Source organism: Coccinella septempunctata, chromosome 4, assembly GCF_907165205.1.
Source record: "Coccinella septempunctata chromosome 4, icCocSept1.1, whole genome shotgun sequence".
Classification (NCBI taxonomy): Eukaryota; Metazoa; Arthropoda; class Insecta; order Coleoptera; family Coccinellidae; genus Coccinella; species Coccinella septempunctata.
Window position 1 is genome coordinate 6,300,368 of NC_058192.1, and position 19,394 is coordinate 6,319,761.

At 36.4% G+C, this 19,394-nt stretch overlaps 4 protein-coding genes across 5 annotated transcripts; 2 read left to right on the plus strand and 2 right to left on the minus strand.

Moving 5' to 3' along the window:
- Window positions 1–368: 368 nt before the first annotated feature.
- On the plus strand, window positions 369–1,605 carry LOC123312484. Of its 2 annotated transcripts, XM_044896935.1 has the most exons (4): window positions 369–445; window positions 508–581; window positions 770–1,069; window positions 1,295–1,605. In XM_044896935.1, the coding sequence occupies exons 2-4, from the start codon at window positions 570–572 to the stop codon at window positions 1,514–1,516; spliced, it is 534 nt and encodes a 177-aa protein (XP_044752870.1). In that variant the 5' UTR covers window positions 369–445; window positions 508–569; the 3' UTR covers window positions 1,517–1,605. The 2 variants fall into 2 exon arrangements, with proteins under 2 accessions (XP_044752870.1, XP_044752869.1); XM_044896934.1 differs by having other exon boundaries at window positions 383–581.
- Window positions 1,606–1,864: 259 nt separating this feature from the next.
- Window positions 1,865–7,100, minus strand: LOC123310781 (cuticle protein-like). The gene is made up of 6 exons (XM_044894429.1): window positions 7,068–7,100; window positions 6,644–6,877; window positions 6,126–6,409; window positions 2,668–2,722; window positions 2,401–2,574; window positions 1,865–2,276 (listed from the first exon to the last, which is right to left on the minus strand). Exons 1-6 carry the CDS (start codon window positions 7,077–7,079, stop codon window positions 1,998–2,000), a joined length of 1,038 nt encoding a protein of 345 aa, XP_044750364.1. The 5' UTR covers window positions 7,080–7,100; the 3' UTR covers window positions 1,865–1,997.
- LOC123312489 (cuticle protein 19-like) lies at window positions 4,001–4,758 on the plus strand. The gene is made up of 3 exons (XM_044896939.1): window positions 4,001–4,030; window positions 4,134–4,316; window positions 4,378–4,758. Exons 1-3 carry the CDS (start codon window positions 4,019–4,021, stop codon window positions 4,657–4,659), a joined length of 477 nt encoding a protein of 158 aa, XP_044752874.1. The 5' UTR covers window positions 4,001–4,018; the 3' UTR covers window positions 4,660–4,758.
- A 2,330-nt stretch (window positions 7,101–9,430) lies between the features above and the next one.
- On the minus strand, window positions 9,431–18,844 carry LOC123310782 (cuticle protein-like). The gene is made up of 8 exons (XM_044894430.1): window positions 18,800–18,844; window positions 18,169–18,303; window positions 17,629–17,831; window positions 15,643–15,655; window positions 15,470–15,556; window positions 15,075–15,359; window positions 12,085–12,163; window positions 9,431–9,570 (listed from the first exon to the last, which is right to left on the minus strand). Exons 1-8 carry the CDS (start codon window positions 18,809–18,811, stop codon window positions 9,431–9,433), a joined length of 954 nt encoding a protein of 317 aa, XP_044750365.1. The 5' UTR covers window positions 18,812–18,844.
- Between the last annotated feature and the right edge of the window lie 550 nt (window positions 18,845–19,394).

Here is a 19,394-nt window from a genome sequence, read left to right on the forward strand (position 1 = left end):
AACCTAGAATTGAAAAATATTCAATCTTTGCTTCACAGGTTTGTTAATGATTCAGAAACATTGAATAGGTTTTTATATTTTTCATAACAGATTTTATTGTTTCAAAGGGTCTTAATTGTAGTTAACTTACAACTAAATATTAAATTCAGGTTTCAATGTAAATACTTGTCATTTACCTTGCCCATCTTTGTTAGTGACTTATGAAACGAATATCTTGATGTAAAATGATTTTGAGATATTTCAAGTGCGGATCATTTACTTACAATGGTAAATTTCGCCAATTCATTATTGTTTCGAGTACTTATATAATGTCTAGTTTCTTAACAAATAAGAGAACTAATTCATGATACAACCACTTAGTATTTCTCTATTCATTAATACAATTAGATTAGAGGAGAATAATCCGTTGTTTGCATTATATGCAGTTTCATTCCCAGGGTATATGGTACATTGCTACACAGATTTTTGATTGCTCTTATGCTCATCCTTGTGAATTTGTCCAATTAGACACCTATATAAGAAGGTAGACCTTAATATTCGTCAGTAGTTACTTGAGAACTTCGACAAACATGTTGTTCAGGGTAGGTAGAAGAATTTTTCATTGACGAGTTTAATCTCAAATACAAAAAGCAACTTATAATGCTCCTTTTCTACGAAATCGGTTTTTTAGAACCAATTCATATATTTTTCATGATAAAAGAAATTTTCATGAAGATCAGTACTGCGAAAAATGGGTGAAGTTTAATTTTTTATTTTTCATGTTTTTCAGTTGACTGTGATATGCTATGTGGTTCTCCGTGTTAGAGGAGGCTACTTGAGCCAGATTCTCAGCAACGAGAAGAAGTTAGAAACGTCTTTCGCCACTGCTCACGTGCAAAATACTCATCAGATTCCATATCAAACTGAAGGACACCACGGTGACTCTCAAAATGGTGCATCTCAGTATGGCACATCCTTTCCAGGAGGAAGTTCCTACGCCTATCAGGAACATCCTCAGGGTTCAAGAAATGACTATAATAACGATTACGAGCAGAGCTTCCAACATTACCTAGATAACTCTGGAATTCACGTGAGTTAAAAAAAATTTAATTGTATGGAATTAACGTTCACGCAACCAACATTTTGGAGACAAATATGGTGAATTTATGGCTGGAAATATAAATCAATAATTTTTGCTATAAACTGGAATAATTATCCAAGAATTTAACGAAAGTTCACTTTATTTCTCCTCAGCATTTTATGCATTGCAGGTGGAATTTTAATCATTTCCACTAATTCGATATTTTCTTCTCAGGATAACCCGGATTATAGATTCAAGTATGGCGTTGAAGATGAAAAAACTGGGGACAGAAAAACACAGTACGAAGTGAGAGAAAACGGCGTAGTTAAAGGTTCATATTCCCTCGTCGAACCAGATGGTTCCATTCGTACAGTGGAGTACGTGGCAGATCCAATTCACGGGTTCAGAGCTGTTGTTCATAAAACAGGGGAGAAGCCAGTGTCTTACGGTGACTGAAGATAGAACTTTCGGATGCAAGTGTTTTGTATATAGAAGATTTTTTATTTTTATACGAATCGATAATATTTTGATAAATATTCAATTTTTCGGAATATCTTTCATTTTTCTTGAATTCCACCAGGGGATGAAATCCTGATTATGAACCCAGAGCTCTCAATAGTACCAGGCTGATATAGCGAGTGATATCACAGATAATTTGACCATTATTATATGTAATCTATTCAAGGTTCGAAACCCTTCATTATCATACCAAATATTCGATTCTTTGACCCTGTTTTCGAGAAATTGGAATTTTCTTTTCGTCTTTCATGTTTGAGTACACTTTGAAACTTAAGGTTGAAACATTCTTTTTTGTCAAAAGACTTTTATTTCTTTTCACTGAAAACATTCTCTGAAACAATATTTGTACAACTTCAAACAACATATGACGCGCCTCAAAACAGCGTCAGATTTGTAAATTCCTAGCCTTGACTTATTCCTAATGGTACAATCCATGGGAAGCATATGGGATACTTGCAACAATGGGAGCAGCATGGACAACAGGAGCTGCATGAACAGCGTGACCAGATCTGGTGACCACTGCGTTAAAACCGTTGTGGTCATCAGCGGTGTAGTGGACAGTTCTCAAGGTACCATCGGGTTCAGCTACGGAGTAGGATCCCTTGACTACATCCCCATCACGTACTTCGTGTTGGGTCTTGTGGTCACCAGTGTGTCCATCTTGAACTCCGTAGTTGAATTCGTATTTGGGGTGAGCCTAAAAACAAGTGAAAATCAGGAATTTCGAATTGATCTTGATAATGCAGATTGACAGAGCAATTGAGGATTTGTGTCCAACCAAAAATAGATTCTTCTGGGCAAAATTTATAGAGTATACTCACATAGTAGTCAACACTATGTGATACAGCAGGAACTGCGTAACTCTGAGCAATCACTGGAGCTCCATACCCATGAATACCGGACGCAACCAAATTTGTGCTAGCATAAGACGAAGCTTGTTGAAGGGGAAGGAAACCAGCATTGGCCAGAGCCAAAACGGCCGTAACTGCGATTACCTGAAATAAAGATTTGGGTTTTTATAAAGTATAACTCCCCCAAAAAGGGAAAATCAATTCAATTATTGATTACAAGATTACACCCTCACTTACCTTTGAGAACATTGCTGTGATACTACGGGGATCCAATTCGAAACTGAACTGACCACTGTTATCACAACAACCTTCTTTTATAGCGGCTTAGAACGTTCACTTAAACCATGCATCTCGTCCAAAAATTGCTGCTCAACAATGCGTACAGTACGATAGAAGATTTCGAAATCGAAAATATGCCTGCGAATATTTCGCATAAGGAGTACTTACCTTGTAAACAGATATCCGTTTGGACTGGTTGCCCCATAAATTGAATTCGTCGTTTTTCCTCTATTTTGATTTATTAATATTCGACACATACGGTTTTCGCAATGCATCTTGTTTGCTGGCGCGAATATTTGCATATTAGATTCTAATTGGGTCTTGTCTTCGGTTGTTAGTATTTTTCGAGTAAGATTTTTGGCTCCTGCCGTATGACTTATGGAAGTTTTCACTTTTGACGGTGATAATTGATGATTTTAAAAGATGCATACTTTTTAATCAATTTGAGACCGGTCAGATTTGCAATTGGACAGTCAGCAAATAATATATTCAAGTAGTTCTCAGAGGCGTAGTGAGGGGGGGGCAAGGGGGGGCATCATGCACCGGGCGCTACTCACAAAGGGGCGCCAAATGGTTCACAAAACTAAACAATTGCTGGATAATTTCAAAATTGGAAGGGTATTGTGCCCCGGGCGCGAGTTAAGCTCGCTACGCCACTGGTAGTTCTACGAAATCGCTAAGATATGTTAACTATCAATAGATAGCACAAGATTTTGGGCTACAATATTATTTCTTGAGCAAAAAATTTAAAATAATGGCACATATACTTGGTGTATTTCCAGACAAGTACTACAGAATTTAATTTATCCAAAGGAGAAAGGAAATAAACTATACTGCCATTTCAAGTTCGTGATGATGTCCCTAAGAACTTGAAATGTCACGTAGATTGCGATGCACCCAAAAAAACCCAACAGCTCACGTTATCCTAAGAGTCTAGAGGATACCAGGATCTTTGTAAATGATCCTCACATATAACATCATAGTTGGCGTCAATTTTTCTACGACTTTCTCCAAACTACCCTCAACTCAGAAACTCAGAAAGACATCAGCATCAATGATTTCATTTGTCGTCACTACCATACATAATTTCAACAGTGTATCATGATGCAAGTCTCAAGTTCAAATCATAATTAGAACCGAGGAATTTGCGGTTATTTAAGCAATTTCGAAATCCTTCCGAACTCTGCTCATTGTTGACCTACAGCTGAATAATTGAATTTTTTCAAGTCTTAAATATATGTATATAAGTTCGTTCCATTTTACTTCAAAATCAGTTCACTTCAGCGTTCTATCAGCAGAGTATCGAAAAATGTTCAGAAAGGTTGGTAGATGGATAATATTTCATATATGTTTTATGAAGCAGGAAATATTATGTTCTCATTCAATCATTTAGCCAAATCAATGCAGTTACTACTTTTTTATAGGTTCTTGCGTTATCTGCTTTCTTGGCTTTTGCCAATGCCGGTTTTCTACCTAGCTACCCTTCTGCTGCTTATGGATCATATGGGGTCGAAAGCTATGGAGTACCCCTTGTAGGAAATGGTTATATTGTACCAGCAGTGACGAAATCATACGCCTACGCTCCAGCTCATGGGGAGGACTATCACGTGAGTACGAATATAAAAATCATTTGTTGTACTAGAAATCAACTCTAAATTTACTTCGAAGGCCTACCCCAAATACGAATTCAACTATGGCGTCAAAGACCCACACACTGGTGACCATAAAACCCAGCATGAAGTACGCGATGGTGATGTGGTGAAAGGGTCCTATTCCCTTGTAGAACCTGATGGTACCTTGAGGACAGTCCACTACACCGCTGATGACCATAATGGATTCAACGCTGTTGTTGAAAAAAGTGGACATGCTGTACATCCAGCTCCCTTGGCACATGCTGCTCCTTTAATTGTATCTGCACCTTACCCAACATACGGTCTGCATCATTACTGAACACGAAAGGCTTTTTTGTTCGGAGAAATTGTGGAAATATTCAATGATGTACAAAGAAATTTGATTTATTTATTGACTAAATATATTATATAGTTGCTAGGTATATCTGTTATTTTCTTTCGGTAATGAGTACCTATGTAAATTCGGGAAAATGGACACATTATAATCAAAGAAACTGATACTCGCAATTATAACAGTTAGAAAGACAGAAAAGAAGATATGTAATTTATTCGTTCCATATAAGCTCTTTCCAGGTTTTTCTTTGGAAATAATGAGAATCATTTTGAGAGCGGATTATCGAGGCATAAAATGTGAAAAATTCATATCCTGATAATCCTGATAATAATATGAGTAAATCGAATGTTTTTTTTTGGATAATCGGTTAGACCAAAGAAGGGTAACTCTGGTTTCGAATCAATCTCGATTTGAAATAGTACGAAACAATATTCATTTAGAAGAGTCCTTTTTCAATTCCGATTTGTAATGGTCAGTCTTTTTTTTAAGATGTTTGGTATAATGAACTTCGATCATGATTACTTATAAAAATCCCCTTAGTTGAGAAAAATCACGATTATTTTAGTAGCTGCAGACTATATGTGCTGCTTAATCGTAATTCCATATCCATATTTTAATTTCAGCTCAAAACAAAAACTCACATATACCTTCTTCAATGGCGAATGTTTATTATACGCGTGCGTCTGTTTACTTTGACACATAATGTCAGATTGTTCATCCGTCTCTGTCTTGTCAGAATCCATATACACACTGAGGAATATCGAAAACCGTTAAAAATTAAGGGTGGCTTAAATTACAAAAAAAGTAGTTCACCAGTATAATCGCTACATAGGATTATGACTACACACTGAATTTCTTGTAGTTATCTCCAGAAACAAATGAGTTAAGAAGAAAAAATGATAATCTTGATTTTCAGTTTTTTCGAGATATCTCAGGAACCATCTGAGATATTTGGGAACTGTTTACACCCACCCACTCATCTTTGGATAACGCAACTTTTTCGTAATTTAAACTACCCAGTATTTCTAACGGTTTTCGATATCCCTGTAGTTCCCCTCTAAATAGTTCTAACCCTGTAGAAGTAGCTCTTGGAATACACGACCTCTGAACATTTGATATCGATGGTGAAGACGTCCTCAGAAAGATCTAGAATGGAGTCTTGAATTGCTGAGTCGGTTGTAATGAATTCTAGTCCAAATCCCCTCTTGCTATCACAATTACTTCAAAAGTTACAAGTGGGTGAAGTAGATAAAACCTATACCAAGCACTCAAGTTAGACAAGAGAGTACTCTAACTATACGATCTGACTTTGAATTGTTATGTTTGAACAGAAATAAAAACAGTTGGCTACGACTATCAAAAATATATATTTTCGGTGTAAAAATCAAAATGAACACAAACAAGCATATTTACAAACCGAAACAAAAATCAACGAACATTATGTTAGGCCCTAATGATGGTAGAGTCCATGACTGGCGTAAGGAGAAGCTGCGATGACTGGAGAGGCATGGGCTACAACAGGAGCGGCATGTACAGCGTGTCCAGATTTTTCTACAACAGCGTTGAAACCATTGTGGTCGTCAGCGGTGTAGTGGACAGTTCTCAAGGTACCGTCAGGTTCAGCAACGGTGTAAAATCCTTTCACAACATCGCCGTCACGTACTTCATGTTGGGACTTGTTGTCACCAGTGTGTCCGTCTTGAACTCCGTAGTTGAATTCGTATTTAGGGTGAGCCTGAAAAGGTAACACATTTTTATCCACGAAAATCAAGAATGCTCCGAGGTTACAATGATACTTCAAATCTTGGATGATGCCACACGTGTAACACAACGAAATTCTATTTCAGGAGAGATCAAGTTCACTGAGCTCTCCTGAATGTAGATCCCACTCATCTCTGCTGATGATTTTTCATTACTGCATTGCTTATATTATCACCATTGGGATATTTTTTAATTCCCGAATACTTACGTAGTAGTCCTTGGCAACAACTGGAGCAGAAGCGTATCCATGGGCGAGTACTGGAGCAGCAGCGTATCCAAGAGATGGGGCGGCGTGTGTCAATATTGGGGCAGCATGGGCCACAACAGGAGAAGCGTAACCGTGAGATGTCACTAAGTTGGTGGAAGAATAAGAGGTTGCAGCAGAGTGCACTGGAAGAAGTCCAGCCTGTGCGAAAGCCACGAAGGCGGATAAGGCAACGATCTGAAATTATTGAAGTAAATTATTATTTCATTATTAAGAAAAATGTCTACCAGATTACTAAAATGAATAAAAAAATATGTCGATTTTAATTGAATTTAAATAATCTGTGATGGTAAACGTTGATTTTATATTTGCCCACCCGTTGAACGGAATGGGGTCAAAAATAAATCATGAACTATCAATTACACACCTTTGAGAACATGACTGTGATAAGACAAGTATCGAATTCAAAACTGAACTGATTGTGTGATTACCAGAGCGTTCTTTTATATGTAAGCTCCAACGTTCACCCGCTATCGAAGGCAAAACCATATACCCACCATCCGATAACAAAGAGTTAACATTGAAAGTATTTTGAAACTGAAAATTGGCTGATTTCGGCATGCGTCCGGGCCAGATGGAAAAGATACCCAAATTTTATTGCCAATTCTAATTCTTGAGGTGATTTAATTATGATGAATCGACGCATTGTCTCGATAATTATTCGTTGATTATTTTAAGCAGGAAGTTGAGAAATACGCACGCAAGAATCTTTTTTCCCATTGTGCTAAACGGATTATAATATATGGAGGATTTGACCCTTGAGGAAATCTGCTCTTTGTTCTTCGGCAAACGGTATTCGAGAGATATTGGTCGATTATTCCTGACCTTCGGATCAATAAGACACGAACTGTGAGTAATACGGATTAATTACAGCGAATATGAATTTTTTCCCTCGTGCATGTCCCTGAATCAATTATGACATGAACAAATTGGGGTCAGTTTTGAGGAAGTGGAACAGAATCGTGGTCAGCAAAGCATTCGTCATTTGTGAAATAATAATCGAAATGGTGCATGTTCTTTTTGTTCGATGGAAAAATGCAGAATCCATTTTGTACTGCTGGTTTTTGAAACAGTGGTCACCTTAACTGAACAAAATCTATTATTTTTTGTGAACTTCAAGACTCTATTTGACATGTTTTGGATTGTTCGATTTAGGTCGAACATGCATCGGTTTACTGTGTAATCAATTGCCATTTTGAAGGTAGCATCATAATGCCACCAATTATAGAAGCATTGGTCCGTATTTACTCTCGTAAGCACTTTTAACAATCTTCTTTTGATTCCAAGTTTTCTTCACTAAGGTTAAGTTTTATAATACAAGAGATGCATGGTAATCGCTTGATGACAGGTCCGGACTATATGGTGGATGCATCCAAATTTCCCACTCAAGTTACTGGAGTTTCTGGAAAGTGTGTGGTAATGCGTTATGCGTTATGCGTTATGCCTCTCCTGTAGGCCAATTCTGGCCGTTTCTGGTCAATTGCTATCTTCAATCGTTGACAGTTAGATATCTGAATTCAAAATGGATGCAACTGATCATAAATCATTCCTTTCTAATCCCATCAAATGGGCAGCAGAGCTTTCCTGGACTTTACCCCTGTCGACCTTTGAAAAATTGCCAAAAACATGGGTCTAGTAAAAAAAAATCCTCAAGACCGAACGGTGACACCGAGCTTGATAAAACTTCAAGATTTGTTTACTAGAAGAGTTGCTCTTTTAGAATATGCATAAGCTTCAGATCTATGATCATTTTTCTGGGATATACGTTTGTCGAAAAATTGCCAAAAACGTGGGGTGAGTAAAAAAATCCTCAAGATCGAACGGTGACACCGAGCTCGATAAAACTTCGAGATTTATTACAAGAAGATTTGCTTTTTTAGAATATGTATCACGTTTATATTTATGATAATTTTCCTGGAAGATAAGCGACTCGAAAAATGACCTTCGAAAAATTCCCAAAAAGTTGTGTTCAATTAAAACGGAATGTTTTTCGAATTCAGATCTATGATAATTTTTCTGGGCGATACTCTAAATTCCTAAAAAGATGGCTTAAAAATCTCCAAAACTAAGAATAGGTCGAATTCCTTCCGTTTCGCCATGGATGCGCAGATATAGAAATTCGATTCATCATGATTTTTGATCCAATTGGTGTGGCGTTGAGCTTATTTTTGAATGTAGCCTTATGCAAATGGTTTAAAAATGTTTTGTGGTTGATCTTTAGCTCTTTGGCGATGGTACGAAGAACATTTATCACCTTCTAGGTGTAAACATTAGCCAAAGTTTGAAATCTGAATAATATTTTGTACTCTTTATTTTCTCTTCGATCTCAGATATTTTTCACTTATTCCACTGAATTTTAACTTTAAGAAAGAAAGCCGAAATGGTGTTGATTTTTATTCGAAAAAATCAATATCCCAGTACCCATTATTCCAATGGGTACCAGAGTAGACTGGGATATTGCTTCTTTCGGCCAAATATCGAATGGAAATGGTCATTCATTTCTGTTAGTGGTAGATGATGAAAAAGTTCTGTATATCTTTTTATATCCATTATTTCGGCTGATATTCGAAACAAGCAGTATGATGATCTGTGAAAAACCTTCACAACTTTAACCCTCCTTACATTCATCATGTGTGAATAAGAAAAAAGATAACGTAAGGAAAATATTTACATTTATTAACAAAACAAATCATATTCACAAAACAAAATCGAATCTCTTGAACAATTGAATCAGTGATGGTAGTAAGCAGGGGCAGCCTGATGGTAAACTGGAGCAGCTTGGTAAACTGGAGCAGCATGGTATACTGGAGCAGAGTGCACAACAGGAGCAGCATGTACAACTGGTACGGCATGAGCAACTTGAGCTGGGTGTGAAGCATGTCCAGATTTTTCTACGACAGCGTTGAAACCGTTGTGGTCATCAGCGGTGTAGTGGACAGTTCTCAAGGTACCGTCAGGTTCAACAACGGAGTAGGATCCTTTGACTACATCACCATCACGTACTTCGTGTTGGGTTTTGTGGTCACCAGTGTGTTCGTCCTTGACGCCATAGTTGAATTCGTATTTTGGGTGAGCCTGTTAAAAAAATCCGTTCAAGTTTACGAAGAAGTTAAAATTGAGATCTGCAACAAGGATCGAGAATATCCACTCACATAATAATCAACAGCATGTTCATCTACCAAGTGGGCAGACGGCAAAAGTCCAGCTTGGACGAAAGCCACGAAGGCAGAAACTGCAAGGATCTGGAAAAAATCCAATGATGAATGTTTTTAACGAATAAATCCAAAAAGATGGACCTACCTTAGCGAACATTTTACTGGTGGTTCTGTAGCTTGAACGTGTTCGAAACTGATTCAATAAGCTCGAAAATACATTCTTTTATACCGAATAGTGAAAAGTAAGAATACAATTACATTCTCAACAGCTCCTACGGAGAAAGGAGGGGTTTGTCCGAAATTGATCGAGTTACGGATGTCCTTGATAATGAAATATTGGAGGCGTTCGAATTTTTACTCTCAATTGTTTCCTTGTGAGCCAACTGCTGGGAGTTGCTCAATCCTGAAATTAAGCAGGTCAATATATATGAGGCGTGTAATTAAATAACTATTTGACGTAGTATATGTAGAAAGAATCCACACTCAGGATTTTTTGGGAATTTTTGTTCGAGTTTCAGCACGCTACTTTGAATTACTACTTTGAATGCAATACAATTTGGTCAGAAATTCTAGTGACAAAATTGAGGGACCCCTTTATTCAGTTTTCTCCCTTCTTTCGGATTTACCTCAGCTTGAATTTCGCCCCTAACAATTTAAATCAAGATTTAAAATCCTTGAATGCTTTATCTCATAGCGCTACCTATTTTGGCGCCCTCTTAAGACACTATTTCATTAAATAGTGGCCACAATATGAATTTTTAGGGGTGGAATTCAAGGGGCTGTAACTCTGAAATAGGGGGCCTTGTTGCATTAATTTTGGTACATCAAATATATTAATATTGAACTGCATTATATTAACAATGCTCTACTTCATACGAATTGAAAATATTCGACCATTTGGCACATAATTATATAGATTGTAAACGAAATTAATGATTATTCATAATATCAATGAGGAGATATTGAAATTCTGCCATAGAATCACTTTTTTTTAATTGGCACCCTATACAGGGTGCCAGAAAATGCGCTCGACAATCTTGTGTAGGGCATTCTTGACAATATTTTAGCTGTATTCAATCTACAGCCCTTGAAAGATGCGCATTCAACACAACAAAATTTTGTACGATGTTTGTAATCTTTCTATAAAATAGGTATCCCTAATCTATCGATCAGGATGCAAGGATGTTAGGGATAATGAATTCGCAGTTTGAAAACGTAGATTCGTCGATAAAGCCTTGTTAAACTAAGTCCTATACAAGAATTTAATGTAGCAGTTTTGGATGTTAAAAAGAAGTAGAATATTCAACAGAACACATCTCTTTCTCAACAAAAACCAATCGATCACCATTTCAGAATGTTACTGTTAAGACGAATGACATGTCCCCATGAGATTGTTACATCGTAGTACAATTTTGAAATCCAATGATATTTAGTCCAAAACTCTATAAGCACCACAGAATAATTGAAAACCAACTGCGATGTTACAGTCGTTTATAAGGACCCCCTGTTTTATCAGATAATCAAATAAAGCCTGACAATCAACTCACATTCGTTAATTGGATGATGAGCCTAATTGGAAAATTCCGTTGTGTACATTCAATCAGATGGAATCATCTGTATACAATATCGACCAAAATTTCAGAAAATGTTCATGGATGAATTTCAGATCTCCAAAATGCAGGACATTATCCATAATCGCACAAACGATTCATCAATGATCCTGCTTTGGCGAGAAAACCGCAGTGAAACATCCAATATTGCAATTTTTATTATTACGGTCTTCGATATAAAACTGTAACGGCCAGCAAAAATTAATTAAGTCACCAATAGCTCAACATCCGTCGCTTCTCCATTTTATTCTGAAATAATTTTCGTCATATTTCCGCTTCTATGATATCGTAAGCTACGCAATCACTATATAACCTCCGGTTGCACTTAGTCAAGGAAACCATAAAAATTCCAGGTTTGACGGCATTGTAGGCATTAATTTAACGATTTCATATCACAACTAGTTAAGAAGCAAGGAAATATAGTGCTGCAGACAGGTCTAATTTCCTCCAAGTCTGCGAAAAGCTGACAAACGAATAACATGAAATGGAAATATCGCAAAAAAATTAAACTCAAACTTATAAATATTTACATTTTAATAATACAACAGATCACATATATTCACAAAACAAAAATTGCACATTTTTAGACGAAATCAATGGTGGTAGTAGATTGGGGCATGGGCAGCAGGGGCGGCGTGTACAACAGGGGCGGCATGCACAACTGGTACGGCATGAGCAACTTGAGCTGGGTGTACAGCGTGTCCAGATTTTTCTACGACAGCGTTGAAACCGTTGTGGTCATCAGCGGTGTAGTGGACAGTTCTCAAGGTACCGTCAGGTTCAACAAGGGAGTAGGATCCTTTTACTACATCACCGTCACGTACTTCGTGTTGAGATTTTTGGTCACCGGTGTGTCCATCTTTGACACCGTAGTTGAATTCGTATTTTGGATGGGCCTGAAAGATTTTAAATTGGAATAGATCTGTGTGGAAGTTATGAGGGTCTTGCATTACAAAGTAGTAATGTTTGCAAAATAATATTTTGTACTCGTTAAAATTAGTGGAAAATTTACTCACGTAATAATCTACAGAATGTTCTTCTGCTAAGTGACCTGCAGGCACAAATCCAGCTTGTACGAAAGCCACGAAGGCGGAGATGGCTAGAATCTGAAAGACAAATGGAGAATTTCAAAAATACGAACGATATTATACATTTGGCATTTCGATTTCTCATTTCCCCTTCTTGAACAGTTTTTCTCATCGAGTATTTCAAGTGGACTCACCTTAGCGAACATTGCAGTAATTGTTTCCACGCTTAGTGCTTGTTGAAACTGATACCTCTTACTACCGTATGCATTCTTTTATACCCCCCAGCATTCTTTCACGGGGAATTCTTGCGTTGCAATAACGAGTGGAGGAAATGTGCCAAAAATTGATACACATTCATGGGACCTTGAGACTTCGATTTCATAAAAGCGAATACAATTTTTTTTCTTGGGATTAGAAATATTCGATAGAATCTATATGAATTGTACATGTTCCCAAAGTCATATATGATGGTATATGAATTTATGCGATGAAGAGATGTAGGTACAAACGTATAATTCTCAATATTTCTATGTGTTGGTCGTCGTTTCAAACTTGAGAATTTACGGATGTTTGTCAGCTTCAGATTAAGAACCCATAAATGAACTGTACATTATGATGTCATATTATTGTTTTCGCGCCATAAATGAGGTAATGAATTGGAAGAGACTTTAATGGTTACTTTATACAAAAAAGGACAATAAAAACACGTTGACCGTTTCGGACAAATTCCTGTCGACGTATGTGGTTCAGATAATGGGCCCTATTGCCACAAAGCTAACCTGCGTACACGTGTACATTTTTCTTGGAAGATTGAAGGTAGGCGCCTACGACACTTAAGTGGTAATAAATTGAATGAAGTGGCCCTCATCGTCATGTGAAGACCCTTCAATGGAAATAATAAGCGCAGTTCATTCGTCTAAAATTTTTTATCACTTTCAATTGTGTATAAAAGTATAGAGTATGGTCATACATTGGGAGAGACGCTGGCTGTATTCGGGTTCGGCTTTTGGACGGTCCGAGAATTGTTCTAAAACTGCGCAAAACTGTTGCGCTCTAGTATAAAATCCTCTGGGCAGTTCTAGAACCATTCTCGGACTGTCTGAAAGCAGAACCCGAATACAGCTTATAATTTACTATGAATTGAAGTGAAAAATGTTCAGCCTTTTTCGAGGAATACCAATAGATGAAGCAGAAAATGAACTAGCCATAGAAATGTATTTCTCGTAATTCATTGAAAGGGAGTACAGGGTGAGCAAAATTCATCGTCTACTGAAGGGATCTCGAGAACTATAGCAGCTAGAAGAAAACGGATGACACATTCTTGAGCTCTTTTCTCCTTACTATTCCAAATCTGAAAACAGATCCAGCCTAACGGTCATAGATTTTGAGTTATGAACGAAAGTTGAGAAATTGTCATTTTCAATGAAGCTGAATAACTCGCTTATTTGAACTCGTATTCGAAATCCGTTGTTACATTCTACAGGCACTTTTTTATGAGGAATTCGAATATGATTTTAAGAAATTTTTCGATCTAGTCATTTTCGAGATACGACAGAAATTTCTGATTTTTCAAGAGTAAACTATAGTTGAAAGTTCTTTCATCTTGCTGCATTTTTTTTGCTGATTTCAAAAATGTATCATATGTTGCTATTCACATGAAAGGTACACGAGAAAAAAATTCAATACTTTTTCCTTCTGTTCGATTCTCTGTTGAATTATAAATAGGCTGGGTTACCATAGCAACCGTTGAATATGCATTATATTTTGTGAACCTGAGCCTCTATGATTGAAATAACGGATTGCTGAATAAATATTTCGATGATTAATTTGCCATTGTTTGTTCTCGCGATGCTTGGCATGCTTATCTTATGATGGTTCACAATTCGAACACTACCGTTGACAGAAGTATCTATTTTTCATCATCTTACTTCTGTAAAATAATCATTATAGATAGCTATCGTATTTTATTTATATTACTGACTCTATATCTACTACGAAGTCTATATCAGACTCCTTCATCAGTTTTTCGAAAATTGATTTTCGTCTGATGAAGGAGTCTGATATAGACTCCGAAACGTTACAATATAAAATTATAATTTCAACGTTCTTTATTTTCAGTTCATTGTCAGGCAACAATTTTTTCTAGTTGATTTGCTCCTAACAAATTAGTGCAACAATTTTGACGTCATTTCATTTCTTATATTAACATCTTTGTAAGATTTGAAATAAAGAAGATTTATCCATCTATCTATCTATCTACGCAGGAGCAAATCGTTTATTTCATTTTTTAATTGATTTTGTTTCAGAGATTGGGAGTGAAAACCCTAAAAAGTTTATTAGGAAATGCAGAATCCTCCCAGAATAAATTTCAATCGATATCTGATTCCATAAGTGTGTTATCAATACTCAAGGGCATATTGACCCGCAAATCCACCTTCTACCTATTGATCCCCAAAGGGATGAACAACAAATCAAAGCCATAACTTGAAAAAATATTTACATTTTAATAGAACAACAAATCACAAATATTCACAGAACAAAAATTGCACATTTTCCAACGAAATTAATGGTGGTAGTAGATAGGGGCATGGGCAACAGGGGCGGCGTGTACAACAGGGGCGGCATGCACAACTGGTACGGCATGAGCAACTTGAGCTGGGTGTACAGCGTGTCCAGATTTCTCTACGACAGCGTTGAAACCGTTGTGGTCATCAGCGGTGTAGTGGACAGTTCTCAAGGTACCGTCAGGTTCAACAAGGGAGTAAGATCCTTTGACTACATCACCGTCACGTACTTCGTGTTGAGATTTTTGGTCACCGGTGTGTCCATCTTTGACACCGTAGTTGAATTCGTATTTTGGGTGAGCCTGAAAAAATCATTTATATTCCCAACTGATTTCTGCATCGATAATAAAAAAAAATGTTTAGTTATTCATATCGATAACAACTAAGTTTTATGTGTGTGATGTATACTCACATAATAGTCCACGGCATGTTCATCTACGTGACCAGCAGGTAAGAGACCAGCCTGAACAAAAGCCACAAGGGCAGATACAGCAAGAACCTGCAACAAATAAGGGTAATTTTAGTTAATTTCCAGGTAAGACGTCTGTGGTGAGTTGAGTAATTTAAAATCAATTCTTAACGAACCTTGGCGAACATTCTGATTGTACTTCACTTCGATTTCAAACGAAACTGATACCTCTTACTGCGGGCATGCATTCTTTTATACCGTCCAGTAGGAGAATCCTTTTACGAAGAATTCCTGCGTAAGGCTGGTGGTGGAAGCAGGAGTATCCCCAAAAACGACCCACATCGAAGGCCGCGACATTGAAACTTCAGCTTGCCACTTTATCGGTATTACAACACGTCCATCAAGAGGCAGTATATCCGTTTACATCATGTAATTCGACTGCAAGATTCATGAGTTTCGCAAGTTTAGTCTCTCAGTTGGGCCTCTTATGAACAGCTGAGGAATAGATTGTCATGGAGCCGATAATATGGTCCATTTTATCATTAGACCGAAAAACGCATTGTCATGGTGTTCTACTTGCTGGATCTTACTGGATTTTGATTGCTAGTAGGTGGCATATTTCGACAATAAAATACTTTGAACTTTCATAATATGATATCAAAATACTATGATGATGCAGATTTCTCGGTCCCTGCTTGAATTCGAATACCTCAAAGCGGAATTTCCTTGTCAGAAATTTCGAGTATTTCATATAAATTTTTTTTTGAGCAGACACTGCTTAGGGATTCCTTAGTTGCCTAAAAATTCCAACCGAAAAGAAATTTTTAATCTCAGGGTATAGGACAGATTTTATTCTCAGATCAGACAATTAGGACATCGACAACGATTTATTTCCTTTTTCCAGGGTAATTCTTTTTTATAGGGAAACACCGCCAAAATTGTTTTTGATCACTTTTTTGTTTTCATAGAATGTCTGCCAAATTTAATTTCTGTACAAGTTTAATAGTTTAATTAAGAGAGAAATAAAAAATTGTTTTTCAGGTGCCAATATTCAATGAGCTGTGTCTAAGCAAGGGATATTCAAAGATTAAATGCCTTAATTTTTTTGAATTTGAATAATCAACATAGTGCCAGGCTTCGATCATTGGCCTTTTGTATTTCTAATGATCAAGAATTCGATTGATTTATTGATAGGAAGAATATTCATTACACGTAGTTCTCGTTCGATTTCTATATTAATGGATGATAACTGTTCCATATACCCATTATTAACTACATGTGCAACGTAACCATATCCCATAATAACATATATTCTAAAATATCATTGGTGTCATCTTTTGCACGCACTTGCATGTATTTATGGTGTAATATACGAGAAGTTTCCTATGAATACAGTTCGAACTAATTCATCCATGTCTAACACTCCCCATTTTTCTGGTTGGATTCTACCGAGATATTATTTTTGAAGAGAAGAAAAATATTTTTTCTTCAAAAATAAAAAAGACTTCTGAACAAGCCATCGCTGAGCAGAAAAAATTATTGATCTCAGTCGAATGGCATTTTTGGGATTGTCGCAAAATAAAGCTCAAAAACGTAGCCTATGGAAATAAAGATGAAAATATTAGATCTTTTTCTAAATATTAAGGTTGAACTCTGAATCTTTCCATGAGTGTTAGTACTTACTTTCAAAAGCACATAAGGTAAAATTCTTTGGATTTAGATCGAGTTCATTCGAAGGAGTATTATTTTTTGTTTTAAAACTTATTAGTGCAGTATTCATTGGTTATTCTTGGAGTATCTCATATTTCACTGCATGTATGTATTAAGAAAAATTATTTCATTGATTCCAACATTGTCGACCATTTATATTGAATGCTATCTCTCTCCAGGAATGTAGAAATTATGGAAATTTAATGTAAAATGTTAAAAAAATCATTCATCAACTGGAGGACCTCAGAGGTTCATTTACTGGATGTTTGATCCCTTTCTTGAACCTACTTTTCACATTTCATTCGTTCATAGGAATATGTTTTTGTTGCCTTCATTCATAAAGCGAAATAATAGAAAAATAAACATCCTTTATTCAACAGAATACAAAAAATAAATAGGAATACAAGTATGAAAGAGTCAGCATGCTTCGTTCGAGATTGGATTAGTAGTGGAAGGGGTGTCCTTGTTTCTCCACAACAGCGTTGAAACCATTGTGGTCATCGGCTGTGTAGTGGACAATTCTGGTGGTACCATCGGGTTCCACAAGGGAGTAAGAACCTTTCACAACGTCTCCATCGCGGGTTTCCTGCTGGAATTTGTGGTCGCCAGTGTGGGGATCCTGCACTCCGTAGTTGAATTCGTATTTGGGGTGGCTCTGTAAGAATACGATCAGAATTATAGGTGCAGTTCAGTTTAGAAACTTATTATATCAATGTACCATTAGTTTCAATTTTAAAAACTGAATCTTATAAGAGCATATCCGGAAATGTTCCAATATATCAAACTTAAAACATTACAGGACTTCTGGCGCATTCGCCATTCTGCAACCAGGGCATATAGAAACTCTTTGAAATATGTTGTGAATGTTTTTCAGAGAATCGTATGGAACTCATTTTGAGACTAGAATTATTATCCTCTATTCCAATAGGATTATTTGTAAAAAATAAATGGAACAACTCAAACAAGGCGTAAAGAGTGTTAGTTCAACTCACATAATAATCTACTGCATGGCCATCGTTATATGCATGACCATGCTCTGGAGTAGATGATATTTGAGCATAGCTGGTGGCTCCCCCGTGCAGAATTCCGGCTTGGGCAACTGCTACCAACACTGAAACTGCGAAGATCTGAAAAAAAAAACAGTAGTTGGAAAATCATTTTTCGCGTTTCCATCTTCTGTTTCCTATCTATCTGAGTTCTAAAATTTACACAAATCCAAGTTAGTGTAAAGCCAATAATGTATTGTAGCCAATAAAAATACTTCATTTAGTTACTTATATTTTTTTCAAGCAAAATGAATATAGATTGTTGTAATTCTTTAGTGACTTCATAAATGACGACTTATATCTATCGGACTTTTAGTGAATCAATAGATGTGCGAATCAAAACAGGAAATATATAACATAAAACCTCGACAATATTATAGATATGTGCAACAGCACTTAAAATGCATTGCTTCGATACGATCAGATCTAGCATATTATTTGCAATTTTGTCAGGTCGAAAGAGAGTTTATATCGAGTGACTTCTTCGAGTAGTTAAATTCCTCAATTAATCTAAATTCCGTGAACACACAAATCCGTTTCCGCGATTGCACGAAATCACAGAAACCAAATTACACACCTTGACGAACATACTGAATAACTTGGTAATGTTGATTGTTTGGATTGTTTGGTGAAACTGGCTTTATTGTGGAAATGGTGTCTTTTATATACGAAATCTTCATACAGAAGCAATAAAAGTCACCGGAGGTTTACCAATTGTTATGCACATACGCACCAGAAGAAGGGGTCTTAATTTGGCCCGAATTTCATCCATGAAATACTGCGATGATTTGATGGAGATGATTATTTATGATCTTCAACGGATTTCTAACGAATTCTTGGAATAAGTTATCTATGTAACACCCATTAGATTTCAAGAGTTCATTAAATTTTTTTATTCCATATTTTTGCATCACTGAGTGATTTTTCACACATTTTTAATATCACTGAATGCTAAATTAAAAAAATGTGAATTTTCATCATTTAATATTGTAATTTCAGGAGTTTTTTGAACTGCATTCCTCAGTGAAACGATGCATATAGAAAATAAGGAAGATTCTATCCTCAAACCCTCAAAGTTCCGACTTTCATATACTTCACTTCTATATCTCTATTCAACTATTTATTGATTTATAGAAACACTTGATGTATAAAAACCAAGAAAACTTCACTCA